This window comes from Caloenas nicobarica, chromosome 10, assembly GCF_036013445.1.
Source record: "Caloenas nicobarica isolate bCalNic1 chromosome 10, bCalNic1.hap1, whole genome shotgun sequence".
Lineage (NCBI taxonomy): Eukaryota > Metazoa > Chordata > Aves > Columbiformes > Columbidae > Caloenas > Caloenas nicobarica.
This window is the reverse complement of record NC_088254.1, coordinates 3,610,654-3,638,630: the sequence shown is the minus strand read 5'-3', so window position 1 is coordinate 3,638,630 and position 27,977 is coordinate 3,610,654. Positions and strand designations below refer to the sequence as shown.

Genomic DNA, 27,977 nt, shown 5'->3' with positions numbered 1-27,977 from the left:
TCAAAGGCAGCCTTAAATCTTTGCCATGTAATTTGGGTTTAAATCATCAGCAGGACGGGAGGGGACGTAAATCCACTGGGCACCTACTTAGCACCTCCGGGCTGGGAGCGCTTGGGGACCAGGGTGACACTAACCAGACAGCCCCATTCTGCTCCCAGCATCCCCAGCACGGCTCTGCAGGACAGCACGGTGCTGGGAATATAGTCACGTATGTACATACATACAGGGTGTGAACAGGAGCCGAGTGTGGGGCGTATGTGTGTGCGGAGAAAGAACATGCGTATACGTGGGTAGTGTGAGGATTCAGTGTGGGTTTGTACATATATTGAGCGCACATATCGTGGGTGCCTAGATTTATAGAGCTTATACAAATTATATGTATATATTGTATGTGTTCTTGCTGCATATGGGTGTTTATAGGGTGTGAGAATTGGTACGTGTGTATTGCTGGGGGAAAATATTCTTTGTATTTTACTATATAGTGAGTTTATAGAGAGTGTATCTACAGAGTATATAATATACTTGGTTTATTATATTTTTATACATACGCTGTATTTACCTATACTGATACTGTGTGTATAGGCTGAGTGCATACAAAATATGTGTGCGTAGCATGTTCACATAACAATTATTTGTGAATACACATGGTGTGTATGTGTATATTTAAAATGAGTGTATACAGCATAGATGTGTATATATAGTGTGTCTATATCTATACATATAGTACGTGTGTGAATTACATATAATATACATATACATTAATACAGAAATATAACATATATACTGTCTGTGTGCACAGTGTATCGGTAGAACTATAAATATATATGTATTTATAGCGTGTGCGTGCTCTGCCTGTAACTGCGGTGATGTGTTTCCGTGCCGTCTCCCACCTTCTCGGGGGCCCCTCGGTGGTACCGGGGGCTGTACCGGGCTGTACGGGGCAGAGCCCGAGGCTGGGTGGGGGGGGAACAGGCACAACCTCCCCCTCTCCCCCGTCAAGCACAGACCCGGCTCCACTTTCAATCCCTTTTATTGACTCTTTTCACAAACAGAAGCTCGCAGAAAGGCGCCCGCGGCTCTCACCGGCCCCGGGGCTCCCAGGGACCGGAATGAGGGGTGGGGGGCGACCCTTCGCCTCCCGGGATCGGCCCCCCACAAGCCGCCCGTATCACGGGCGCATCTACGGCACAGACACTTTGCTACAAGGCTACTCTACCCAACACACATCGAGGGGCCCCGCCGGGCCGGGGGGGACGGGATGGGACCGAGATGGGGGAAGCTGCCCAGCCCCGCCGGGCGCTGAACGGTGCGGCGGGGAGAGCACCGCGGAGCGCACCGGGGGGGCCATGGAACCCACCGGGGAACGGAGAGCACCGCAGGGACCGGGGAGCCCCGGGACCCACCGGGAAGGGGCGCGGGGAGGATATCGCCGAGGAGCGGTGGGGACGGCACCGAGCTGCCGCGGGGTTCGCACCAGAGCCCGGCGGGGTCGGACCGGGGCTCGGCGGGGTGGGACCGGGGAGCGGCCGGACCGCACCGGGCAGCGGAAGGGACTCACCGGGAACCGAGGGAGCGGCGGGATCGGACCCGCCGCGGACTGAACCGTTTCCAGAAAAAGAAAAAGAAAAAAAAAAAAAAAAGGTTTTAAAATATCGGGTTTTTTTTTTCTTTCACCCATTTCCCCCCCCTTTTTTCGTTTTTTTCCTTTAAGGGAAAAGAAAATACGGAGAGAGCGGAGGGCAGAGACGAGCGGGGGACCGGGAGTCGTTGCGATGTCGCTGCCGAGCCCAGAGCAAAGACGGCCGGTAACCGAACGGCAACGAAATCGGGGGAGAAACATCCCGCCCGCACCGAGCATCCCCGGGGCCAAGTCCCTTCCCTCGGGACCTGCCACCTGAGGGAGGAGGAAGAGGAGGAGGAGGAAGGTCAGACAGGCATCGCTGAGGATGCTTCGGTAGAAAAGCAGCGGCGGTGCCCCGGGAGGCAGAGGGGGGGCCGAGGGAGGTGGGGAGCAGGGAGGGGGTGCAGAGGGGATGCAGGGGAGCTCAGCGAGGGCGCTGCCGGTAGTTGCCGTTGATCTCCTGGGAGATGGTGACGGCCTCGGCACCCAGCGGCAGCTTGTCGCTGTACTCGGAGCGGACCTCGAACTCCTCACCGTTGGCTTTGGATTGCGACTCCACCATGGAGCTGGCTGCCACGCTCTCCTCTCGCTCCAGCTCCAAAGCCTCTTCGGCGTCTCTCCTCCTCCGCCGTCTGCCGCCTTCATCGTCCTCCTCCTCCTCGTCTTCTTCCTCCACATCTGCTTCCCCCACCTCGCTGGGATTGTAGTTCTTCTCAGACTCCAGGTAGGAGGCACGGGGGTCAAAGTCAGCAGCCATGTGCTTCTCCATCTGGTCTGGGTTCTGGGCCTTCATAATGAGCTTGTAGGTCTTCCCTTGGTACTTGGAGAGGAGGTGGCACCATGTGGCCCCCATAAGGGGTAAGGTGGCCAGCACCAGCAAGAAGATGCTCACAACCACGATGATGATAAGCGAAGGGATCTCTTTTTTGGTGGTGAAGACCACTTGGACCTGGCAGTCCTCCCCCAGGTAGGTGAGACACACGGAGTAGTTGGTGCCAGGGTTCAAGCCCTGGAACCAGTATGAGTTCACCCCTTCCTCAATCTTGGACCACTGGACCAAGGCGTGGCCCTGGCTGCTCTCCTGGCACAGGTAGAGCATCCTGAGGTGGACCTTCTCGGGCTGCATATAGGTGGGCGTGAGCTGTACCCGGGCGTCGCGCTCCGACACATCTAAGGCGATCACCCCCAGGTCAAAGGTGTGCTGCTTGAAGTCACCGCTCTGGTTGAAGGCATGGTTGGAAATGTACTTGCTAGTTTGTGTGGAGCCGCATTTCTTCTCAAAGGGTGGAAGCTGGAAAGGGACTTGCCCATCTCCTGTGGACTCCGTCCCAGCCGCCAAAGATGGTTGGCTCTGCCGGGTGGGACTGAGGGGTTTGTTCCTCTCATCTGGCATGAGCACACTGTTCTTTGCTCCCTTGGCCCCAGGCTTCTTGTCACCTGGTTGTGCTTTACCCCCCAGTGGGTCTCTCCCAGGCTGCAGTGGGTATTTCTGGGTACCTGCCACAGCCACGTTGACCGAGGTCTGGTTGCTCCCCATTTCATTGATGGCCAGGCAGGTGTAGGTGCCTTCTTCCCGTTTGCTCAGGTGAGGAATCACCAACGTGCCGTTCTTGAAGACCAAGAAGCGCTCGGGGTCCTGTTTGGGAGGGTCCTTCCCGGCGCTCTCCTTTGGGCTCCCGCTCAGCTCCAGGGTTTGGCTGGAGGTGCGGATCTTCCAGCTGACTTCGGGTGGCGGGGTGCCCGTCACGGCACAGTGCAGCGTCAGGGTGAAGCCATCAAAGAGCTCCGTGGTGTCCAAGTTGGGATAATAAGTGAGCTGCACGGTGGGTGGGGTGCACTGCACGTCCGGGATCTTCCCCACCGGCACTCCTCGGAGTTGCTCCGGGAGGGCACAAGTGATGGAGTCCTTCTCAGGGATGGAGATGAGCGTGCTGTCCATCCACTTCTTCAACCACTGGAGCTTGCAGGAGCAGTTGAAGGGGTTGTTGTAGATCTGCAGGTGGGAGAGGGATGTGAGTGAGTCAAAGATACCCTCTGCAAGGGTGGTGAACTTGTTGTTGTTGATGCGTAGAGACCGGAGGTCCTTCAGGGTGTGGAAAGCCCCCTGAGGCACCAGGGTCATGTGGTTATTGTTCATCTTGAGCAGCTGGAGAGCGCTGAGGTTGTAGAGGTCCTGCCAGGGAAAATCCACAATTTGGTTGTGGCTGATGTCGAGGTTTTTCAGCTGCACCAGGACAGCGAAGGTACCGGGTTCGATGGAACGGATCTCATTGTGCGCCAACCAGAGGGAGGTGACTTGGGTCACCTCCACGAAGGAACGCCGCTGCAGCGAGGTGATCTTGTTGGCTGAGAGGCTGAGGGTGGTCACGTTGGAGGGCAAGCCCGTAGGCACCACTTGAAGGTCCTTGTAGGCGCAGTCGGCAAACTGGTGGGCGTACTTGTCCACGCAAGCGCAGGGCTCGGGGCACGCCCGGGCCATGCCGAGCAGGGCCACCAGCCCCAGGGACAGCAGTGGGGCCATCTCCCCCTGCCAAGGGACACAGGGGGCTCTCAGGACTCCCGCCCCGATCCCCTCCTGGTGACAGGCAGTGGCGGGGCTGCGCCCCATTGTCTGTGCCTGTCTCCCGCTCCCCGGCTGCCGCCCCCTCGCCCCTTCTCATCCCCTCTTCCCCCTTCCCCTCCTCTCCCTCGTTTTCCTTCCTTTCCCCTCCGTTTCTTCACAACCTTTTCGCTCTTTTTTTCTTGCCTTTTTTTTTCCTTCACCCCCCCACCAAAAAAACCCGCCAAAACCCAAATGTCGTTTTCTTTCTTCTCTGCTTTAATTTTTTCTTTTTCTATTATTCTTTTGCTTTTCTTTTTTCTTCTTTTTTTTTTTTCCTTTCAGCCTTTTCTCTCTTCCTCTCCCCACTTTTCTCGCTCCCTTCTCCATCTCTCCCTAGTTTTCTCCTTCCCTATTTTCCCCTGTCCCCTGACACCCCATTTCGCCCCTGTTCCCCCCCCCGCCCCAGTCCCCCCGGGGGTGACCCCGCACCTTACCCGCTCCTAAGTGCCGTTAAGCAACACGCAGCCCTTCTCCTCGCCGTTACCGATCCTCCGCATCCTCCTCCCTGTCCCTGTGGCACGGAGGAGCCCGGACGCGACGGTGAGGGGCGGCGGGGGACCCCACCCGTACCCCCGCACCTCTCCGGGCTGAGCTGCGAGCCGGAGCGGGGCCGTACGGGCACTGGGGCTGCCGAAGCGAGAGCGAAGGGAGGAATTAGCATTTCTGCCAGTCTCCCCCCCCACTCCGCCCGGCTGCCCCCTCCCTCCTCGCCACCCCTTTCCCATCCCACCACCCACCCACCGCCGCCGCTCGGCAGCCTCCGGCGGGGGCGGAGCTGGCGGCTTCCCGGAGAAAAATAAAATAAAAATAAATATATACAAATAAACAGAATAAACGCCCTCCCCGCAGAGCAACGACTACAACTCACACGCACTTGGCAGCAGCCATAATCCAGCCGCCCCCTGCTTTCCCTCCGGGTCGCCTCTCCCGGTCCCCCCCCGGCAAGGGACAGGAATGCCCCGTCGGGATACGGCGACCCCCGTCCTGCCGGGACATGGAGGGGCAACAGCCCTTTGGAAAGCGCTTGGGGACGGGGAACCGGGGCTCGGGACCCGGTAGCCCCTCCCGGTGCTGCCGGCCGCCCCTCCGCCCGCTCTATGCGGTATTTCTGCGGGGCGATGCGCGGCGTGCGCCGCCGCCCCAGCCCGTCCCGTCGCGGGTGGTTCCCTTCGAATGCGAAGAGCTTCTCAGCGTTTGAGCGGAGGTGGATGGAGATGGGAGCGGGGGGGGCGGGGGTGTTGCCGGGGGCTCCCTGGACGGGACCGCTCTCCCTCATCTTCCTCCTGAAGGTTCCAAGCCCTCGGAAAGGCACGGTAATGGGGAGCCCCCTCCGCTGCTTCACTTCGACGTGGGGGTCTGGTCTTCCCCACACACACCCCAGCACTGCCCCTCGCCTCCCCCCCCGCCATGAGAAACCCGAGAAAATCATTGATTTTGTGAGTGGGATCGATTCGTGCCTCCCGACATCTCCCCGCTTCAACCCCGCATCCCTCCATCTCCGCGCCAGAGCTCTGCCGGGGGGCGCCGGGGTGGGCTCCGCATGGGCTCCAGTGGGTCAGCCCGGTCCTCCCAGTGTCCCTGACCCGGCTCTGTTCCGAAAGACGGTGGCCCTGCCTAAAGCTAAGCCTGGTCTTGCATATCTCGGGGGGGCTGCGAGGGTGGGGAGCCTCGGAGGTTTTGGAGGGGGTTTGCTGCCTCCCTGCTTGCCCACACGCAGAGCAAACGCCTGGTCACCTCTCCCTCGGGGCAGGGGAAGCCTGGCTCTGCATCCCCGCCCCGAGGCCACAGGGATGGGCATGTTCTGCCAAGTCGTGCCTCAGTTTCCCTTCAGCCCTGCGATAGGAGAGCTGGTGGTTGGCTGACACGCGTGGGGTGGGTGAGGTGCTTGGGTGACGTGCGACCACCAAAACCACCTTGTTTCCACGTAACACTGTCCAATTCTTGCACTGTGGCCGTGTCGCCACGCTTCCCGGCACAGTTTTGGCCCAACCCAACAGATGTCATCCAGAAAAGCCCTGGGCATGGCCCAGGGGGCTGTCCCAAGCAGTTGGACAAGGCCACCTAGTTTTGGGGGGCTACAGGGATCTGCAGAGGGGCCAAGAAGGAGGGATGTTTCACTTCAAATCCAGCACAGACATCTGAAGGGCAGCGCTTCCATGTCTCCCTTCCTGCTGGCATGGAGTTTGAACTGCTGTGCTGCTCTCGGCGTCTTCAGGGCTGGACCATGACTCAGTCCCACCCCATCCCCACACCTGGCTGGTTGCCCAGGCATGCCCTCACCCTCACCGTGACACTCCCCCAAGCACCTGCAATTTGCAGCTCAGGAAATTACGGCATAAGGCACTAGGAGTTGTGGTTTCTAGGCATTTCCGCCCCCCCACCCCCATTCTGCTCACTCTGACCATCCACAGGCTGTCAGCCTCTCCCAAGCTCCACGGCAGGGACTCTCGTGATCAATGGGGCAGCACCTTGGAGCTCAGCATCTCCACGGAGGCCAGATGTATCCCCACGGTGATCCTCACCCCTTTCTGCTCAGGTTATCGCATGTCCCAGGCTCCCCACGCTGGCCATGGGTCAGCCCTTGCTGGTGTTGACCCACAGCTGGGGTTTGGGCTGCAGAGCTCCGGTGGGAGGCACAGGGACCGCAAACTTGCTTCGAGCAGCATGGAAGTAGGTTAAATTGCCACAAGGATGTGGCCAGCATGGAGAGGATGCTTGTTTTCTGCCTTGGCTGCTATCCACTGCGCTACGCTGAGTTCTTCCCGAGATTCCTTCATTCATCATGCAAGAGGGAGAAACCCAAGCGTCCTAGATATGGTGGTAACACTTCAAGAGAGTTGGAGGCAGCGTGTTGTGCTAGAAACGGGTCAGGGATGAAGCACATGTGACGGGATGGATAACACAACCCTCCTTGTGCTCCTGAGGGCCAGACCCCAACCTAGACACCTGGGAGAGCATCGTAGCATGAAGTCGCGTGGCATGGGTTACACCGTCCATCCATGCCTCTCCAGAGGACACGACAAGTAAGGTTCGTGTCACCACGTGTACCCCAGTTTCACATGGCCGAGCACAGGATGTAACAACAGTGGTCTGTGGTGGCTCTTCAGTCCCCTCAGATGAGAGCTCCAGGACAGAGTGGTGGAGGATGGAGGTGTGGATGGGTGAATGGATGGATTAGGATTGACAGGACGAGAGGAAATGTCCTCAAGTTGTGCCAGGGAAGGTTCAGATTGAATATTAGGAAAAATTTCTTCCTGGAAAGGGTTGTGAAGCACTGGAACAGGCTGCCCAGGGCAGTAGTGGAGTCACCATCCCTGGAAAAGTTGAACAGACACGGAGATGAGGTTCTTAGGGACATGGTTTAGTGCTGGATTTAGGTTATGGTTGGACTTGATGATCTTAAGGGTCTCTTCCAACCAAAATGATTCTATGACTCTATGGATGTGCGGATGGGTGGGTGGGTGGATGGATGGATGCATGGATGCATGGATGGATGGAAGAGCAGGCTCTGGGGCTGTCAACCTCTCCTTCCCACAGCACATTAGAATTCTCCTGAACATGTGGCAAGTCAAAACCAGAGTGGAGCCCAGGTCCGCAGCTGGTGTTGACCATCAAAGCTCTGACGACAGAGCTCCAGCCTCCCAGCTGGAGAAATCACTGGCTCACCACTGTAGTCAATGAGGGTTTGCTGATTTACACCCTCAGGAGGGAGGAGCCCACCTCACCATCCTGCTCAGGGGCACTGCCTATTTAAGGAGGAGAAGGCCAAGCCCGCAGTTTGGGCTCTCTTGGCTTCTCTAACTTCTAGCCCCAAGTCAGCTCCTCCAAATTCAGGTGAGTGCACCAAGCCACCACGCTGGGAGCATCCTGGCTGCAGGATCTGGCTGGGCAGAAGCGATGGGGCTGCTTCTTCCATCTAGACAGCGTTTCCCTTAGCTTTGCCTCACCACTTCTCCAAATATTTGAGTCCTGAGGGCCCTATCCTTGCTCTGATGGTCCTAGGGATCCAAACCTATTCAGATATTAGCAGGCTGATATTTTTATTAGAAATATAATCCAGGTAACCTTTCTCAGGCCACATCCTCCCCTGCCTTGGGCTTCCACCCGCCTTGGCCAGACAACCTGAATGATCTCTCAGGGCATAATCAAATGCAGAGGAACCGTCCCTTTGGCTCTAATTAGTTTTGCATGATTGTTGGGGGAAGAAATCCATTTTCATAAACAGAAAGGATTTATGCTGCTCCTTCTTGCCTTTTTTTTTTTTTCCCCTCCTGAGTCCCAAAGCACTTTGCTCAGGGCTAGCAGGGAGTCATTTTATGAATGGTTTAGATTGAGCAATGCATTATTAATACCAGCCAATCAAGCAAGCCGGCATATTATATATCACTTCAGGAGATTCGCTTAATTCAGTAAAGTTATTTATTGCTCTTAAAAACAAAAAAAAAAAATCAGACTCTAATTCTTGCTTATCCCTCTGGCTTGGAGGGGGATTTTCATGGGGTGGCTGTGGGTGGGAGGGAGGTCCGAGTGGGGCTGTACAAGCTGAAGGGATGTTTGGGGAGCCCTTACCCCACAGGGACACCCCAGCTGCAGCCCTTTCCTCATCCACCAAGCCCATCCAGCTTGTTGGCTGCCACTCCGCTCACCCTGCAGCGCCAAACCCTTTTCTCGCCGGATGAATGAGCTTTACGGCAGCTCAGGGCACAGGAACAGCTAATGTGGCTCCCGCAGCCCATTGATTTCGCTATTGTTTTACAAGGTTTTGATGAGGCCGGTGACAGCAGACAGATGGGGTCTGCTCTCCTCCGGCTGTGCCTCTTGTAGAGGCTGCTCCGCGCACACAACCCTGCGTCAGCCCCTAGAGAATCCCCAGGGTGAGGTGGCACTGGTTGAATTTGGTGACAAGCCGCCTGTGCCACGGTGCGGCTCCGTTGGCATCGCTCTGTATAAGCTGCTGTAGGGTGCTGGATCCATACATTCACCACCCCAAGAAGATCCTTTCCTGCCCACCTTCACCCACTTCAAGCCACCTGGTCATTCAGCCCCCCCCTGCCCCACTCTGTCACCCAATACAACAGCCCAGATGCCCCGGTGATGGTCGCGGTAGCTCCTAGGTACAGGAGGGACCACCGGTGGGTTCCAGGGATGCGTGGGTGTGTACAAGTGGGTGTGCGTGTGCACCAGTGGGTGTTGGTGTGGGAGCCCCAGCCCCCACCCGCCCAGCCGTGTCCGGCTGTACGAAGGGGACACCTGGTGGTACATGTCCCTCACTGCCTTGTCGCACACAGTCCCGGCTTGGGACAGCGCTACCAAGTTCTGCACGTCTCACTGGGGGCCGCATCCAGGCTGCGGAGGTTTGGGGAGGGAGGGGCAAGGTACCTGCTGCTGCCCAGGCAGGGGAACAGAGCTCCCAGTATCTCCCCTCGCGCCTTGCTGGGAAAAGGAGACGCTCCAAGAAATTACTCTGGCCTGCGCCATGTCATTTATTAATAAAGATATTCATTTCAGTGAGTCGTTTCTGCCCCCCTAGAGCTGACCCGGGGTCCCGAACCTTTTGAACCCCATGCTGGGAATGGAGAGGATCTACAAATCCTGCTTGATGCTGCTGTGAGCATCCCTGCATCCCTGGCGAGCATCCCTGCATCCCCAGCGAGCATCCCTGGCATGGTTAGCCTGGACCTGGCCGGCTCAGCTCACCCCACGGTTGCACTCACGCCTCTTCAACCTCCCAGAGGATGAGGTTGCGGAGGGCCAGGACCTTGGCCATCCTCCTGGAGAGCAGCTTCTCCTGCACCAGAGACCAAAGGATGGTGTAGCTCTCCAGGTTGCAGTGGGTGAGCGTCATCCCCGCATCAGCGTGGGCAGGGAGCTCCAGGGCTCCCCAAAGCTGCTGCAAGGCTTTGGCTGTGGCCAGCGCGCTGCTCTCTTGGTGCTGCTGCTGCAGGTGCTCCCTCAGCAGGCCCTTCAGCCTGTAGGAAGGTGCCTTGGGCAGTTTTTCCTTGATTAAGGACAGCATATCCACGTAACCGCCCACCACGTGGCAGAAGTCCACTTTCCTGCCAGTGGCATCCAGGGCTTTAAAGAGAGCGGGCAGCTCCAGTGCCCAGAAGTTATAGACGATGAGGATGGGCCTGGGGAGAGAGGAGAGGTACCAGAGGAGGTGCTGCATCCCCACCTCCACGGAGACACCCTGGGAGAGCAGCGACAGTACCGACTCGGGTGTCTGAATCAACGCCTGGAAGATGTGATCTCCGTTGGCCGCCGCCACCTCCATGATGCTCTGGGCTGTGGAGGGGAAAGGATGGGGCTGGGGTAAGTATTTGGGGGTCCCCCTCTCTGCCACCCAGCCTCCCTATGCCCAGGAAAGTCAATGCTCACTTTTCTGGTCAACCTTCAAGCTGAGGAACACCAAGGTGCTCAGCTCCAACCCGTCGTCCCAGGGGCTGGTGTGGCCAGGGCTGTGGGGGGGTGAGGTGCCACTCTCAGACCATGTGGGGCTGGAGGACTTCTTGATGTCCTTGGGCTTGCTGGAGGCCTGCAAGAGAGTGGAGAAGGGGACCGAGTCCCATCTGCCTGCTCAGATCTGGCTGGGAAGGCAGGAGGAGCACCCTTGGGTGCACCATTGGCAAGGACCTGGTTGTGTGCAGTGCCACGATACCCACAGAGTCTGATGTCCCAGCTCTGCCGGGGATGGGTTGGGTGCGTGTTGTGTCTCAGGAGAGGGCTGGCCAAGGGGAGCCCCATTGAGGGCTCAAAACCAGGGTTTGGGTACAGCATGCAGGTCTGGGGACCTGCTGTCCCTTCCTGCACATCTCATTTGGCTGCAGCTCTTGCAGGGATATGGAGGCTGCTGAGCAACCCCACCAGGCGAGATACCGCAAGACTTAAAAGTTGTGCTTGGTGTCTAGAGGAAAAGGGAACTGAATTGGGCCCGGAGGAGGTTTGGTGCCCCTGAGGCTCTGCAGATTCGGTGCCTGCAGTGACGCTTCCCAAGGGCCACACCAAGGCTTCCACAAGCAGCCACACCAACCATCCCCTGCCCAGGCTCAGCAGGGATGGACAGCCCCACTGAGCATCTCCCAACGGGAACAGAGGAGAACAACAATACATTCAAGAGATTCTAACCTCAGTTTTCCCCTCTCTTTCCCCCAGCGACAATCCTGCACCCCTGGCCTGAGCACCCTGAGGTGATGGAGCATCAACCTCCCTTGCCACCATCACCTGCAGACCAGGAGTGGTGGAAACGCGGCTGGACCCACATCTGCAGGCATGTGAGTAAAACCCCAGCTCTGGGGATATAGGCTTGCTTGTATGCCAGGTTTATTTTAAGTGTTTGAAAGGCATCTGGGGTTCCTCTCTCTGGAAAAGGACAGGAGAAGGATGGTGGGGTGGTGGCAGTTCCCCATGTCCCCTTTGCCTGGCAGTGCCCCAAGTGACCCAGCTGGCCTGAAGGGAGTTAGATGAACCAAACTTGGCGACAAAACTGTGATCGCAGATGCTCTTGTTACCCAAACCAGCATCGAGCAAACTGGACTTCTATGCAGGAAGGTTTTATTGAAGGGTTAAGCAGAGAGGGAAAACGGGGAGGATTTGTGGGGAGTGACACAGGCTCACGGCACCGTGGTGGCCACGGGCGATGGATCCCAGCAGAGCCAGGCACTGGCGATGCTCTTGCGGCTTCAGCTTGGTATGAAGAGTGTGACAGGCCCCAGGTGATCCCCAAAAGGTTCTTCCCCAGCCCCAAAATCTCCTTTTCGATGTCTGAGCCTCCGGGCAGGTCCCCAGCCCTTGCCCCCCACCCCTCAAAGGCTGCAGCTTCCCTGGGTTGCATCCTGCTGCCTCGGCGCATTTCTCAGCCCTTTTTTCTCACTCAGCTGCTCTTTCCCCTCGCTTTTCCAGGCTCTCAAAGTTGCACTTTCCCAGTTCCCAGCACCAGACCATCCATGAGACGTTTACACCTCTGGGACCTCTTTTTTTCAGTCTGTGCCTTTGCTACACCCTTAAATCCACATCGTACCAAAGGACACTTGTCTCACGCAGGGATTTCTCACACCAAGCTGCTAACATCCCCAAAAGCCCCAGCCGTGGGATTTTTTGGCACTAGCAGGGAGCGAGGGCAAGATTTTAGCCCCACAACTCTTTTTTTGCTCTTGGGAGCAACGGATAGGGAAGAGAAAGCTGCAAGCAAGTCTCTGGCTGATGCTGGGAAGGGAGGAGAAGGCTGGAGGGAAGGGAAAGGCACCCCAGGGATGCTGGGGTGCAGCAGCCTCTTCTGCCTGGCTCAGGAAGGAGGAAGGGCTGGCACGACACTCACCGCCGTGTCCTCCTCGCTGTCCTCTGAGCTGCAGACGATGACGTCTTCTGCGGAAGGAAGAGGATGGTGATGAAGCTTCCAAGGCTGATTTTTGGAAATCCCACGGCAGGACTGACCTTCTCTCAGGATTTTTGCAGCAGATGGTAAACGCTTCTACCAGGACTGTGAAGCACCCAGCCCTTGGGTGCTCTGGCAACCTCTCCACTGCTGCTTCACCCTCAGGGACCCTGTACCAGCCTCCCCAGAAGATGCATTTCATCCTCCCTCCTGTTTGCAGAGCTGAGCCCGGGACCCCTCGCTGCAGTATGCTGGGTGAGTTCGGGGAAGAAAATGTCTTCTGCTAAAAATTGTAGTGTTTTTTGCTGCAGGAAAATCCAGAGCTCCTGAAGCAGGAGGCAGAGGAGTCTCTGCACACTTACCCTGCTGCTCTGCTCTTCCCTAGGCTTGGTTTTTGGCTGCCTCGGAGGCAGGACATGGAGCCGGATAGAACATCCACTTCTACCCCTGGGCATTGCTCTTGTGTTCAATTCCTGGAACCGACTCCCACCCTCTGCTTCTCTGACCCGGAGGGATTTGGCCAAGGCTCTGAGTCCTCAGGGGTGCCCAGAGGCTGGGAAAGATGAGGGTTGGGGCAAGAGATGGGATAACAAGGAGGGCCACGTCCCCAGTCCCCACCTGCATCATCTGTGCGGCAGCTGGCAGCACGGATGCTGCTGCAGTTCTGGCTCAGCGTGGAGGTGCTGGGCCCCCTTCTGCCATCCCACTGGTTGGAACTGGGATCGCTGGGGACCGGCGTGTTGTCGCATTCCAGTTTCAGTAGCTTGGGTGAGATCTGGCTGCCCCTTTCCGCACAGTGCAGCATAAACTTGGAGCATACAGTGACAGAGGGAGACTGGAGAGAGGAGAGCACAAGAGGATGTAAGATGCCAGAGTGGCACCTCCTGGTCCCCAAAGGCTTCTGCCTGGCCAGGGAGGTTCTTACCGGGCTCATCTGCCTCTTCTTGAGGCTGGTGGTGGTGAAAGTGGGCGAGATGCTCTGGCTGTTGTGCTGGACCAGCTCCTCTTGCTGTGGAGAGAGTGCAGAGCAGCATTAGGATGAACCTTGAGACCACCGACCCCTCTGCAGGGCTGGGAGCGGGGAGAAACATCCTCAGCAGGGGGGAAACTGGGGCCCAGGCTGGCCCTTTGGCTGGGCTCAAGGCTTGTGGGTGTTTGACAGTGCTACAGCTGGGAGAGGTCACGGTTTGCCCTGTCAAAAATGAGGGATGAAGGAGCAGGGTCGGAGAAGTGGGATGGGGTAGGAGCACCCTTGGGCTGTGGAAGATGATGGTTATAAGGCAGGTTCCTCTCTGGCCAGGCAGAAACCTCCCTGACGGTTTGTTGGTGATGAAGAAAAGGGAGTGATGGGCTGGGGAGGGGAAGACAGACCCTTGGAAAAGGCTTGCAAAGGTCAGAAGGAGATGCACGTTTTGGCTGATACACAAGCCCCCGCTGCGCAGCAGCGCACTAGGACAAAACACGGAAATCTCACCAGGTCGTTCTCCAGAGTCAGCTGGACCATGGGCACAGCTTGGGAATTATTAGCTGCAATGGAGAGAACACAGCTTCAGTCCCGATTCAGAGCCTCTGGAAATCCCACCCAGCCCTGGGAGCAGCCCAGCTGGGAAAAACCTGCCCAGCAGTTTTGTTTCCCTTTCATTTTCCCACCCTTCGGTTTGGGATGGCCCAAGGCATTTTGGAGCCTTTGGGGACCCAGAAATCAGCATCGCCAGAGCCCTTCAGAAGACCAAAAAGGGGCTCTGGCCATATAAGCAAAGCGGCAAATCTTGGACCCCGTGGGTGGAAATAAGCACCCACTGCAGGGCCCAGGGCTGGGTGATGGCTGTCTGAGCTGGCCAAAGTCCCCACTGCCCCCGGGGCGGCTGGATCCGTCCCCGTGGCCAAGTCCTCACCTGGGTGCCCCGTGACGCGCTCCACCAGCGCCTGCAGCCTGCCCCTGCACTCGCTCAGATCCCGCGGCTGCTCTCGCTCCCCGCTTGCCGGCGGCTGCAGCCGCTGCAGCTCCTGCAGCGAGTCCCTGACGAAGGGCTGCATGTCCATCACCTCCTGCTCCGTGGCGTAGAGGCTCATCTTCTCCACCAGCCGCTCGGCCGCCTCCATCCGCCGCAGCGTCCCCTCCACGCGCTGCAGCTCCCCGGCCAGCTCCCGCCGGCCCCGCTCCTGCCGCGCCTCCACCAGCCCCAGCAGCTCCTCTTCCTCGCGCCGCAGCAGCTGCACCAGCTGCTCCACGCGCTGCTGGATCAGCTCCCGCATCTCCTGCTGCGCCTCCTCCAGCCGGGCGGCCTCGTCCCGCAGCACCGCCTGGGTGGCCTGGAAGCGGCTCCTCTTCTGCTTGAGCTCCTGGGCGATGGTGCTCAGCTCCTGCTGCCGGCGCTGGGTCTCGCTGCGGATGTCACAGAACGGGGCGTGCTGGCTGTCCAGCAGCGCGCACGAGCAGCACAGCACCTTCTCGCACTTGGTGCAGTAGATGCTGGGAGGGAACGGGAACATCCATTAAAACTGGTAGGTAAGCATTTCTGCCACGCACAGTGTGATTTCCCCTCCCCACTTGGCAACTGAGGGGTTTAATGAGAGGGGAAACTGAGGCACGGGGCACAAAAGGGCTTTACCTCACTTCACCAGCTGCAGATGTGGGCACAAAGCTGGGTGTTCAACCCACCTTTGCTCCCGTCCCTCCTCCTGGGGACCTGCCAGCCCCATATTGCACCCTGCTCCTGCCCAGGGTCTCGCTGGAGCTGCAGCAGTCCCTCTCCAAAGGCAGGTGATGAAACCCCCTTAGCCCCAGGGGCTGGTCCTGGAGCAGCAGCCCCAAAGCCCTTGGTGCAGGATGGCACCCAGGGACAAGGCACCGACCGCTCTCACCTGGAGACGTGATCCTGGCCAGCGTGATCGGGATTGGCGCAAAAGAGGTTGCACGACTTCCTGGTGTCTTCCAGGAACTGATGAGGTGACTCAGCACGAAGATCCTCCACCTTCTTGGCCTCGTGGTTCCTCTTCTTAAAGAACCACTGATGGTCCTCGAAGCACTTGGCGCAAAGGAACTCCTCGCACTCAGGGCACCACACAGCCGCCGCTTCGCCCCGGCACCGGCTGCAGCTCGGGTTATTGCTGTTGGCGATCTTCTTGTAGATGCTGAGCCTGGCCTGCAGGCTGGTGAAGAGCAGGTTGTCCATGTCGGGGATGCCGCTGGCCTGCGGGATGGGCGTCTGGCATATGGGGCACTGCCTGATGGGCTTGTTCTCGCTCAGGCAATTGAGGCACAAGGTGTGGAGGCAGGTGAGGAGCTTGAGGTTGGGCGATGCCTGCTGGCAGCCCTCGCAAAGGATGAACTTGAAGTCGTCTTCCACCGCGGGAGGATGGGGTGGAGGGGAGCACTGGGGGATACTCAGCTGGGGTCCCGTCTCCATGGAGGCAGCGGCACCGTCTCCGTCTAGGTGGGATGTGGGGGAAAGACCCCGTGAGATAGAGGGGGACGGGAAGTTCAGTCCCACCTGTGGGGGCCACCCATGGGCAGCCCACCCCACTGGTTAAGGGATAAGGGAGCCCCAAAGCGGGTGAGCGGCTCCTCTCCAGCCTTTCTGCTGAGGGCGAGTGGGTGGCAGCACCCCAGCAAGGTGAAGGGTGCTCCCCCAGGGGAGATCCTCTGGGGGGGCAAAGGGTTGTGCTCCCCCTTGCCCTCAGTGTGGGACTCTTGGGGGTTCTCCTCCCCCCTTCCCAACCTCTTTCCTTTCTGCATTTCAAAACTGGGGGGAAAGGACGAAACCAAGGCTACAAAACGACTTTTTCTTTCACTTTGCTGCCACCGATTCTTTTCTCCCTGTGAGCAGGAAAAGCAGGGGAGAGAAGTGGGGGGCCCTGGCAATAGTGTGTCCCCCCCAGCTCTTGCAAAACCTCCCGGGCAGCACCAGAATGCTGGCACCAGTGCTGGCCACAAACCTGTCCCCCACCCCTCGCCCCCCTGCGCCTCCCCCAGCCTGGCAGCGCAGGCAGGAGCCCCCCGAATAAAGCAGGGAACCCCCTTACCACCTCCCCCCCGCCTCTCGGAATGATTTTGCACCCGAAAATACAACGCCTCCCACCCAAGCAGGCGATCCCCACGGTTCCCTTCGACGAGGGACCCTGGGCCAGGCTTTATCTCCCCATCCCCTCCCTTGTCTCCCTCCAGCAAAGCGGGGACCCCCCCCTTACCTGCTGGGGGGCCGGAGCTGGGCAGCCGGGGGGCGGTGGGCCTGCAGGCCATTCCAAAAAGGGGGCCGAGCAGTGTACTTTCGTTTTCCCGGTCCGGCTGGGGAGAAGGAGGAGGAGGAGCTGGCGGGAAGAAGGCGGGGAAGGCAGCGGAGCTTCCCCTGGAGGGACCGGTGCGTGGTGCCGGGGGTGAGCCGGGTCGTGCTCTCCTCCCTGCCCGCTCCTGTCTTCCCCCTGCCCGGGGGTGCCGGTGGCGGAGGAAACTTCGAGGGAAGCGGGGGGATGCAGACACCAGGGGGGATGCTGGCACCGGGGGGATGCTGGTACCAGGATGGGGATGCAGGCACCGGGGGGATGCTGGTACCAGGATGGGGATGCAGGCACTGGGGTGATGCTTGTACCAGGATGGGGATGCTGGCACCAGGATGGGGATGCTGGCACCGGGGGGATGCTGGTACCAGGATGGCGATGCTGGCACCGGGGGGATGCTGGCACTGGGGTGATGCTGGTACCAGGATGGGGATGCAGGCACTGGGGTGATGCTTGTACCAGGATGGGGATGCTGGCACCAGGGGGATGCTTGTACCAGGATGGGGATGCTGGCACCGGGGGGATGCTTGCACCAGGATGGGGATGCTGGCACCAGGGGGATGCTGGCACCAGGATGGGGATGCTGGCACCAGGGGGATGCTGGCACCAGGATGGCGATGCTGGCACCGGGGGGATGCTGGCACCAGGATGGCGATGCTGGCACCGGGGGGATGCTGGTACCAGGATGGCAATGCTGGCACCGGGGGGATGCTGGTACCAGGATGGGGATGCAGGCACTGGGGTGATGCTGGCACCCAGGGAGATGCTGGCATTCAGTTGAGCTCAGATGGCAAAGCTCTGCTTCAGCCACTAGCTAGGACCCCTGAGCCGTGCTGGGGTGCATGTCTGGGTGCTGGCTCAGCTGCAAAGGGCTGCTGCTGTGTCTGGGACAGTGTCTCAGACCCTTGCTTCAGACAAGGGAAGGGTTTAAACCTGCCCTGTTGCCACCCCCCAGTCCTTAGCAGTATTGTGCTGGGCTGCTTTTTTTCTCCACTACCTTTTGCATGGAGACAAGATGGAGTGGGGGGGCTTTCGCATGGTGAGAAGGCTACGCTGGAGCAGGACTTATTGGAAAAAATACTTCTCCTGCTTCCCTGTGGGGCTGGGGTACCCTCCGGAGCCCCTCAAGGTGAATGTGTGAGAGAGGATCCCGACCTCCCCATGGCTGCCGGAGCAGTTCCTGGGCAGGGCCTCTCCAGAAAAAAACTCACCCAGCCATGAGCCGCCTCGTCCCTGTGCCGTCAGCAGCCACATGACGAGCAGACCAGGAAGCTCCAGCATCTCCCTCCTTCCCCGCCACAGCATTCTCGCCGCGGCCTCCGGTCCCCACAGCAACAGGGACACCCTGGGGTTATCCCCCAGCTCCAAGGGGATACAAAGCGGGGGCCAGCTGCGGGTCTGTGGTTTTTGTCTCCCAGCTCGGCTCCTGCTCAGAGCATCACTGGGAGGATGTGAAACCCCCAGCCCGGGTGAGACCCCAGCAAGGAAACCCCCCTGAAGGATTTGATTTCTTCTAGCAAGCATCCTCCGTGATAACAGCAGGGCTTGCCAGCTCTTCTCCAGCGTCTCCTTCATCGCAGGGACATTGGATCGGGTCAGGGACAGGCAGAAGTCACACTGGCCACAGAGGTGGCCGCGATGGCAGCGGGCAGCCGGGCTTAGAGGACTCTGAGGTGACCAGCACCATGTTCAGCCGGTCGGGATACCAAGCCCTTCCCTTGGGAGACTTTGACCGCTTCCAGCAGTCCAGCATCGGGCTCTCCGGCGCTCAGAAGGGCTTCTTCTCCTTCGGATCCAAACCAGATCCCCTGGGGCCGGCCGGGAATACCTCAGGTGAGTCCCAACCTTAGGGTGGAGTCACTGTGCCCCTCCCTGTCACCACTTTCGCTGTAGGGCGGCACGCTGGCTGGGTTGCCCCCCATGCTACTGGCTTCCCTGGGGTGCATGGGGGGAGAAGCTTTGATGGGGGTTCCCAGGCAGGGCAGGGGGTTTGGAGCAGGTATATCCCCCTTTCAACCCCCCCTGCAGACTCCTCCCAGGGTTGCCTGTCCTGGATCTGCCATGGGATCATCACCTCCTTGGTCTTTTTGCTGATGGTTGTCACCTTCCCCATTTCAGGATGGTTTGCCTTGAAGGTAAGGGAGGAAAGCAGGTGAGGAGTGGGATGACAACCACGGGGGGGACCATTCCCGGCTGTCCCTGGCACTGCAGGACCCAGGGTTTTGCTTCTACCCTGGTCTAAAATTTGACATTCCAGATCGTGCCCACCTACGAGCGGCTGATCATCTTCCGCCTTGGCCGCATCCGGGCGCCGCAGGGCCCCGGCGTGGTCCTGCTGCTGCCCTTCATCGATCACTGCCAGCGGGTGGACCTGAGGACCAGGGCCTTCAACGTGCCCCCTTGCAAGGTGAGCTGGAGAGACATCTCTAAAATACCCCGAGCAGGTGGATTTTGGGGTGGTCTGACCCCTGGTGCCGTGTGTGGACCCAACTTTCAGTTTCTCCGTCGTCATGGGGAGGCAAGGGGGATTGTGGCTGGTGCCGTGATGCCAGATTCCTCTCCTGCCTATGGTTGCAAAGCTCCCCTTGACTTTGCACACTTAATGGGTGTTCCTGGCTGGAGACATCTCAAAACATCAGTCCCTCTCCTTCCCAGACGTCTTGCAATAACATCCCCGTGCTGGAAACTGGCCTCGCCATTCAGGCTAGCCCAGACTTAAATATTTGGGTTGGTTTTGTTTCTAAGAACCCTCTTAATGAAGAGCTCTAGAGCTGGGAAAGATCCTGCTCCCAGGCTCTACACACAAGGGTCAGGCCATGGGGTGGAAAGGGGTGGAGATCCTGACTCCCTCTGTCCCAGCTGACCTCCAAGGATGGGGCGGTCTTCTCCATGGGTGCTGATGTCCAGTTCCGGGTGTGGGACCCCGTGTTGTCCGTCATGATGGTGAAGGACCTCATCGCGGCCACCCGGATGACGGCGCAGAATGCTATGACCAAGACCTTGATGAAGAAGAGCCTCCGTGAGATCCAGGTGGAGAAGCTGAGGATTGGGGAGCAGCTGCTGGTGAGGACCCCAAACCCTTGGGCTCTTGGTGTGGAAGTAACAGTAAGGGAAAGATGGAGCTGCTGAAAGTCCATCTGACCATGGATCTGGCCAAGGAAGGGAGTTGGGAAAATGTGGTGATTAGTGGGGAGCAGATACTTCCAGCCTGTGGATCTCTGGAGCTCTGTGGCTTATCTCTAAGGGCTTTGGCCACACAGAAAAGCCCACATGTTGTCGGCAGGGTTAAATGTCATCTCCATATCTCTACTATTGAGTCTGGTCCAACAGTCCACATCTAAAGCTGGTGGGTAGCTGAAGTATAAGCTATGGGATACCCGTGGTTGGGGGTGCTATGGTGGGTGGTCTCCAAGGCTATACCCAGCTGTGCCTGGGCTGCCAACACTTCTCGCTTTCTGCTCATCTCTGCAGCTGGAGATCAATGACATGACCAAGTCCTGGGGCTTGGAGGTGGACCGGGTGGAGCTGAGCATGGAGGCTGTGCTGCAGCCACCCCAGGAGAACCCACTGGGCTCTCTGGCCACCGTGCCACCCATGCCTGGGCTGGAGGGGCTGGATGGCACCATTCAGCAGCTGGCCACCCATTTCTTCAGCAACACCCTGGCTCTGGCAGGCAGCAGGACCGGTGCTCCGGAGGCAGGTAAGCAACCCAGGGCCACCGCTTCTCTCCCGGGGGATGTCCCTCCTGCCCAATGACCTTTGTGTCCGTTGGCTGTTTGACAGAGGAGCCAAAGTCTGGGAGATATCACGCTCCCACGAGCATGGCATAAATAGGCTGGTAGGGGGGAGGAGAGAGGGTGACTTTGAGCACAGCTCCATACAGCACGTGGCACAACACAACCTTTCCAGAAGACGTTGGAGATGGGACTGGGGAGGGCAGAAGCAGATCTACAGGAGCCTGGGCTCAAGCCCAACTCAGATCTCAGCATTTCTAACAGGCAAACCCAAGGCTGAGCTTGCTGAGAGAGTCACAGATAAGGGCAACATGGATTTTTTTTCTCCAGAAACTCTGCACAATCTTTTTTCCCTGCTGTTTCTTTCAGGGATAATTTGCCAACCCCTGGTAGCAGGGGAAAAGTAACCCATGGCAGAGAGAGGAGCAGGCAGTAGGAACTGGCCAAACTGTGTTGTCCTCTTCTTGCTTAGCTGGAAACTTGCTGGATAAGTGGGTTTCTCTCCTCTGGAGACCTTTTCCAGTGGGTCCATGCAGGCCAGCAAAGTTCACCACCCAAAGGTGTCCCTTCAACATGCTTCTGTCCCATTGTTCCCAGCAGACAGCGTGGAGATGGTGAACGAGGTGGAGCCTCCCACCACTGCCCTCCCCATCGGCAGCACCCGGAGGAAGCCCATCACAGATGAGCTGCTCTCGGCAGTCGAGCCCGTCCTCTCCGAGGCCCTGGTCAGCCAGGTGGGAGCATCCTACCAGGTGGACATCCTCCTGCCCAGCGGCGCCCGGAGCACCTACTTCATAGACCTCTCCTCAGGTCACCGCTCTTTGGGGTTGTTATATTTTGCACCCGTGTCCTCTTTGCATGCTGTGCACCCCACCAAGCTGGGTGGGAAGGGGTCCCAAACCAAGCCACTTCGGTAGCTCCATGAAAGGCACCCCAAGGTCCATCAACCGGGCGCTGCAGTTTGGCAACCGTGGCTCTGAGTCCATGCTTCCTGGAAGTCCAAATTATGATTTGTTTGGGATTAAAACCATGAATTTTCCTTCAAAAAGAGAGTATTGGTAGAAAAATTGTCAGCCAGGTCTCCTCGTTGTTGGCCAGGGGGGATGGCTCAGAGACCTCAGGGTTTGTTGGCCACCAGCCCAAGGGGGTAGTGACAGAGAGACATACATGGGCAGCACTTTGGGCCACTGCCATGCTGGAAGGTGTCCTCCCAGCACCCACATCCATTCCTACATGGGTGCTGATAGTTTTGCTGGTGGCCATGTGTGCTGCTTTTGGCTGGGATAGAGTTAATTTTCTTCATAGTAGCTAGAAGAAAGTAGGCAAAAGTAGGACAGGGCTTGGAGGTGGACCACTGTAACAGGACATTGGTGGAACAACACAAGAGAAATTTGTCTCCATAAGGAGTGAGGACTCCAAAATCCCCATGGCAGGCCCTTGTCTGCCATCTGGCCCAACTCAAACCTCCTGAACCAGTGAGGGGAAGCATCAGCAGAAAAGGCTGGATTCTGAAGCCTGTTGTTTCTCCCTCTCCCACCCATCGTGTCCTACAGGCAGCGGGCGGGCTGGCCGTGGCGTACCCGAGGACAGCCCCGACGTTGTTCTGGAGGTGACAGAGAAAGACCTGCAGGACCTCTTGGTGGGTGACCTGCGTCCCTTGAGTGCCTACATGAGCGGGAGGCTGCAGGTGAAGGGCGACCTGCACCTTGCCCTGAAGCTGGAGGAGCTCCTCAAGGCGATGAAGCAACGTAGATAGAGCATGCGTGTGGGTGCGTGTCCATGTGCGTGTGTCCTGTAGGTGTGTAAAAGGCTGGGGACATATAGGGGAGCTGCGTGGTGGGGGTTTTGCCCCGTTGGAGCTCTTGCTGCTCTCCCCATGGAGGCTGCAGGAACTGAGTGAAGACCTGAGCAGGGAAACTGAGGCCGAGCTCCATTGCTTGACCTCGTCCTTGGCTCTAGCGCTCATCCTTTGCCTACAAGGTTACAGGATGGCAACCAGTTGGCACCCCAGTATGTGCCAGTTTGCTTCCAGGTCCCTTGGCCAGTGTGCCACCAGGTAACAGACGGTGTCCTGCTATTCCCATGATGGGCTGCATGGCCAATCATTTCAGACTGGATGGGGCATGAGCTGGGCAGATGGGACTGGGAAGAGCTTGGGGACATTGTGGCCAAGGGCAGGAGTCATGGGGTGGGGTGGGCAGACGAAACGGGGCACAAGGGCTGGCTGGACCAGGCTGGGATGCCACCAGTGGGCTGGAGTTGGTGTCCAGTATGGCACTGCTAATGGGATACTGGGATTTATGGGGAAGGAGCAGAGGTGACGATTTGGGAATGACCTGCCTGAAGGTACCTGAGCTGACACAGTGGTTTGTCATAAATGATTGTGCTAATTTGTGCTTCAAAGTGCTTTTTGCATGCGTGCCGTGAGGTCCGTCTGCAGGGGCGGGTGGACTGTATATAGGCATATATAGATATTTATTTATTTTGTAAGCTTCCTTTCTATCAACTCTCGATGGACAATAAACCTGGTCTGCAGCCTCGTGCTTGGGCAGTGACGGGGTGATGACTTCTGCAGGCAGACGGGACTGCAGCCCTCGGTGCCTCAGTTTCCCCGATGGTCCTCAGGGTGCTACACAGAGAGGCCACGTGCTGGCTGGGGCGTGGGACGTGGTGTTGATGGTCGCGATGAACACGTGAAGTCCTGCCATGGTGGCATGGCCCCTACAGAGATGCTCAGCTCCCCAACAGCACCCCAGGGGTTAAAATGTCTTGGAGCTCCAAGCAGCTTTACCAGTCCCCAGGACATTTTACTGGACCAGTGGGACAAGCCTAACTGGTCTTTCTGGCCTGTGGCACCAGCCTGGGCCACGCTTTGGAGATTCCACAGGCCCAGAGGGGAGGTGACAATAGTGTCCCATCATGCCCTCTCCCTTTGGGGGGTGCCAGGTTAGGTGAACCCCAAGTGCTCCTGGAAGCCTCCAATTCGTGATGGTCCCCCATTTATGGTGTCCCCCGATTCGTGGTGGTCCCCACGGTGCAGATGGCTGGGGGGCACCAATGCTCTGCGGGAAGGGGCAAAGGGGAGCCAGGATACAGCCCCCCCAGGGCAAAGAGGGATGTGGCAAACCTCTCCAAGGAGAGGGGGTACAGTCCCTGAGCCCCCTCACAGCCTCGGGGTGCAGAGGGACAGGATGGTGGCAGAAGCCGAGACCTCGGGGGGATGCAACTCCTTGGGAAAAACGCCTTTTTTTGGGAGTGGGGTGGAATCTTGGCGTCCCCTGCGGGTTTTTTTCCCGTTCTGACTGGCCGAGAAGGGCCGAGCCGACTGGGAAGGGCTTTCCGGGACGAAGGAGGAGTTTATAATGTTTTCAGCGCAGGAGAAACCGAAAGTGCAGCCCGTCCCGCTATGGCCGCCTCCAGCCCCGACACCCCGGTGAGCGGCGGCCGGGCCGGGGGTGGATGCGCTGGGATGCAGGCGGTGGGCTCCGGGGGGGCGGGGGGGCTCGGGGGGGGGCGGGTCCTTGGCCCCAAGGCGTGGCCCGGAGGGATGCGGGCTGGTGGGGATAAGAGTACGGGGGGTTCCCCCCGCCTCTCCCCAGTTTGGTGAGGGGCTGGTCCCCAATCCAGCCCCCTGATGCGGGAAGGAGGGACGGGCAGAGCGAGGCGGGGGGCGGGGGGAGTGGTCCCCAACCTGTCCGGGTGTCATCCAGGGGTCTTTAGATGCCTCCTCCATGCCCCATCCTCTGCTCTGCCCCCCCAGCCCCATAGCCAGGGGGACTATCCTGATTTTTTTCTTTGACAGAGGGAGGGGAGGCACTCCCCAGGGTCCATCCAACCTTACCGCCGTGCAAAGACGCAGCCCAGCGTTCATTCCTCTTCCCTTTTCTCTCCCTCCCCAAGCTCCCGGGAGATGACTTCAAGTTCATCCTTTGCGAGGGCTGCCAGCAGGCATCACCCAACCTCAAGCTCCTCACCTGCCTCCACACCTTATGCCTCAATTGCCTGAGCAAGAACAAGGCCATGGGGCAGTGCCCCATGTGCCAGACGCCCATCCCGCAGGCCAGCGGCATCCCCGACATGGACAACCTGCTCTTCACCAACCTGCAGGCCAGGCTCAGCATCTACAAGAAGATCGTCGATGGAGCTGACTTGTTCTGCAACAACTGCAAGGAAGCCAGCGAGTTCTGGTGCTCCGAGTGCGAGGAGTTCCTCTGCACCGGGTGCTTCGAAGCCCACCAGCGCTACCTGAGGAAGGAGAACCATGAAGTCAAGAAAGTGGTGGACATCAGGGCAGGGTCTGCTAAGGACTTCCTCGAGGGCGCCAGGAGGACGGGGAACTTCTTCTGCTCCAACCCGACCCACAAGAGCCAGACTGTAAGGTAGGTGTAAGGAGGTCTGTCCCTACCCGGGTGGTTTCTTGTCACAAATCTCTTTAAGCTAGTCCATGATGGGACTGAGCAAAGTGTCCTGGTCCCTCTGCTGCCCTGATTGCCACCATGTCATGGAGAAGATGGGTGGGAAGTAGTGACTGGTGAGCAACAGGGCATGGAGGGAGAGTTCGGATGAACCTGGGTTCGAGATGATGATGGGAGAGTGGGGACGAGGCAGACCGAGGGAGGGGAGTGTGTGGGGTGCTCCTCGGTGCAGGAAGGAGGCTTGAGGTAGCCCACCACTTGCCAAGGCTACCAGAACTTATATGAGGGATGGATGACAATCTTCCCTCCTCACTTCTTATAGTCTTGGCTTTGGCAATGGAGATAAGATACTCTTTGGTCTTATATTCTTATACGTAACCCTGATAAGTGCTCCTGGAAGGGCAGAGCGCTCATTTCTTCTCTAGCGCAAGGATGAATGTCTACCATAACACTTGCACAGTCACTGCAGTGACTTCAGCCAGCCCAGCAGAGGAGTAGAAACCCCGTGGAGATAGTGCACCAATGTATTTTTTTGCAGTTGGGAGAGGAGAAAACCAAACGCCTGGCCCAAACTTGGTGGTGACTTAAATTTGACAAATGAATGAATTTGCGATTGGACAAATTGTTGTGGTTCAGCCTCAACCCTCCCAGCTCCCTGCGACACTAAACTCTGTGCCAGCCCAACCCAGGCCACAAAAACCGCAAAGTGCACGGTCTAAATTACTGCTCTGCTTGTGCTTGACCTCACAGCATCTACTGCACGACGTGCCGCAAGCCCCTGTGCTGCTTGTGCGCGCTGCTGGACAGCCAGCACGCCCCGTTCTGCGACATCCACAGAGAGACCCAGCGCCGGCAGCAGGAGCTGAGCACCATCGCCCAGGAGCTCAAGCAGAAGAGGAGCCGCTTCCAGGCCACCCAGGCGGTGCTGCGGGACGAGGCCGCCCGGCTGGAGGAGACGTGGCGGGAGATGCGGGAGCTGATCCGGCAGTGTGTGGAGCAGCTGGTGCAGCTGCTGCGGCGCAAGGAAGAGGAGCTGCTGGGGCTGGTGGAGGCGCGGCAGGAGCGGGGCCGGCGGGAGCTGGCCGGGGAGCTGCAGCGCGTGGAGGGGACGCTGCGGCGGATGGAGGCGGCCGAGCGGCTGGTGGAGAAGATGAGCCTCTACGCCACGGAGCAGGAGGTGATGGACATGCAGCCCTTCGTCAGGGACTCGCTGCAGGAGCTGCAGCGGCTGCAGCCGCCGGCAAGCGGGGAGCGAGAGCAGCCGCGGGATCTGAGCGAGTGCAGGGGCAGGCTGCAGGCGCTGGTGGAGCGCGTCACGGGGCACCCAGGTGAGGAGGCAGCTGGCCAGGCGGGCTGGGGAGGCAGGGACCAAAAGCAAAATTGAAGGTTACAATCCCTGGTCAGGCCATAGTCTCCACGGGTTTCGACGCCTCCGGCTTTTGCTCATGCGGTGGGAACACCGCAGCCACCCCCAGGGATGCGATGCAGCTCTTGCATCCGTCACTTCCAAAGCAACGCTTGTGTCTTGTCCTTCTGGAGTACAGCAGCCCCCTGAATGCAGTTGTACTGAGAGGGAACGTGGTGAAGTGCCTGGGATGGAGCCCTGGGTTGAAGGACAAGGGAGGTGAGTGGCACCTCCAGACGGGGTGTGTGGAATGGGGTCTCGCAGGGCTTGGAAGGGTTGGATGAACTCCATGTCCTCTCTCAAAAATGTGCTAGTGACACCTGTGGGTCCCTCAGGGGTCATACCCATCCTCCAGGCCTTAGCGTCCCTCTCGGATCTCCAGCCACTTTGTCTGTCCACATCATCTGGGGCAATTCCCCTTTTGGATTGTGGATTACTGTCTCGGGATGGTGTAGCCAACCGGGAAGGCAAAATGTTCCCTGGGAGCACTCCCCAACAGCGGTCCACGACCACTGCTGGGTTTGCCCAGGTCTTCCCCCAACTCTTGTGGTGGACATGCTGGTGGCTGGGGCATGGTGAAGGGATGTGTGTGCAGGGATGGTGTGCTGGAGGATCCAGGCTTGGTCAGAAGGCAGTAGCATCCTTCCAGCAAATAGGGGGTGGAAAAAGCAACAGGAGAAAAGGACTTTGCAGAGTATTCTGCTCCGTCCCTCTGCTGCTGGTCCGTACAGACCTGGGCTATGACCATGACCCTCCATGAGTTTCCACCACGGAGCTCCCCAGGTTGAGCTCATGGGTCCTGATTCTCACCTTCTGCTCCCTTCAGCCCTCCTCCCCGTGACAGGGACCTTCATCCCCCAGCACGACTCCTCTTCCAAAGATGACAGCACTCTCATCCTCGACCTGGAGCCTCCCGGGGAGCGGTGCCAGCTGGATGGAGGTCACCACAAGTGTCCAGACCAGGGAGGGGACATGTCCCGCACCCAACCCACACTTCCAGCCCTTCTGGTGCAGAGGGATGAAGCAGCAGAGGAAGACCATGGGGACACTGTGCCTCCTCCCAGGAGCCTCCAGGACTCTGTGGCCTCCCTGCAGGAAGATTTCAGTGGCTGGGCCAAGTCCAATGTCCAGCAGGTGAACGAGTTCCTGAAGATGGGCAATCGCCTCCTGCAAGCTCAGCAAAGGGCAAACAGGCACCTGGTGTCTGTGACCTGGGAGATCCGGGCCGTGTCCCGCTCCCTGGCCACCATCGCCTCTGCCCTGCGACCCTTGCTGCAGCCCACGGTCACCCCAGTGGACATCCCCACTGCAGATGTGGACTGTACATTGCTGGAGTTCGTCCCTCCCAGCACCCTGCAGAAGCACGAACCGCTGGTCGCAGCGGCTGCCGCGGGCCCTGGTCCCAGCAGACCCCCTCCGGCCACCAGCCTGGCGTGCTCAGAGTCCTCCAGCCCAGCCTCTGAGGAGGAATGTCCCGAATCAAGGCACCCCAGCAGGAGCAAGTGTGGTGGGAAGCCCAGCACCAGGCTTCAGAAGCGGAGGAAGAAGTGA

The 27,977-nt window shown here is 58.7% G+C and overlaps 4 protein-coding genes across 5 annotated transcripts; 2 read left to right on the top strand and 2 right to left on the bottom strand.

The window, feature by feature from the left end:
• Nucleotides 1–2,045: 2,045 nt before the first annotated feature.
• ISLR2 (immunoglobulin superfamily containing leucine rich repeat 2) lies at nt 2,046–4,142 on the bottom strand. The gene has a single exon (XM_065642113.1). The coding sequence runs from the start codon at nt 4,140–4,142 to the stop codon at nt 2,046–2,048; it is 2,097 nt and encodes a 698-aa protein (XP_065498185.1).
• A 5,703-nt stretch (nt 4,143–9,845) lies between these two features.
• LOC135992532 (protein PML-like) lies at nt 9,846–16,871 on the bottom strand. Its single transcript, XM_065641790.1, has 9 exons — nt 16,786–16,871; nt 15,460–16,027; nt 14,490–15,067; nt 14,069–14,121; nt 13,520–13,603; nt 13,213–13,429; nt 12,538–12,584; nt 10,602–10,758; nt 9,846–10,508 (listed from the first exon to the last, which is right to left on the bottom strand). Exons 1-9 carry the CDS (start codon nt 16,835–16,837, stop codon nt 9,934–9,936), a joined length of 2,331 nt encoding a protein of 776 aa, XP_065497862.1. The 5' UTR covers nt 16,838–16,871; the 3' UTR covers nt 9,846–9,933.
• Nucleotides 16,872–18,068: 1,197 nt separating this feature from the next.
• Nucleotides 18,069–23,123, top strand: STOML1 (stomatin like 1). 2 transcript variants are annotated; one of them, XM_065641781.1, is made up of 7 exons: nt 18,069–18,705; nt 18,901–19,007; nt 19,130–19,279; nt 19,732–19,935; nt 20,344–20,572; nt 21,207–21,416; nt 22,160–23,123. In XM_065641781.1, the coding sequence occupies exons 1-7, from the start codon at nt 18,558–18,560 to the stop codon at nt 22,360–22,362; spliced, it is 1,251 nt and encodes a 416-aa protein (XP_065497853.1). In that variant the 5' UTR covers nt 18,069–18,557; the 3' UTR covers nt 22,363–23,123. The 2 variants fall into 2 exon arrangements, with proteins under 2 accessions (XP_065497853.1, XP_065497852.1); XM_065641780.1 differs by having other exon boundaries at nt 21,204–21,416.
• Nucleotides 23,124–23,987: 864 nt separating this feature from the next.
• LOC135992592 (protein PML-like) lies at nt 23,988–27,977 on the top strand. The gene is made up of 4 exons (XM_065641881.1): nt 23,988–24,039; nt 24,507–24,985; nt 25,772–26,349; nt 27,253–27,977. Exons 1-4 carry the CDS (start codon nt 24,013–24,015, stop codon nt 27,975–27,977), a joined length of 1,809 nt encoding a protein of 602 aa, XP_065497953.1. The 5' UTR covers nt 23,988–24,012.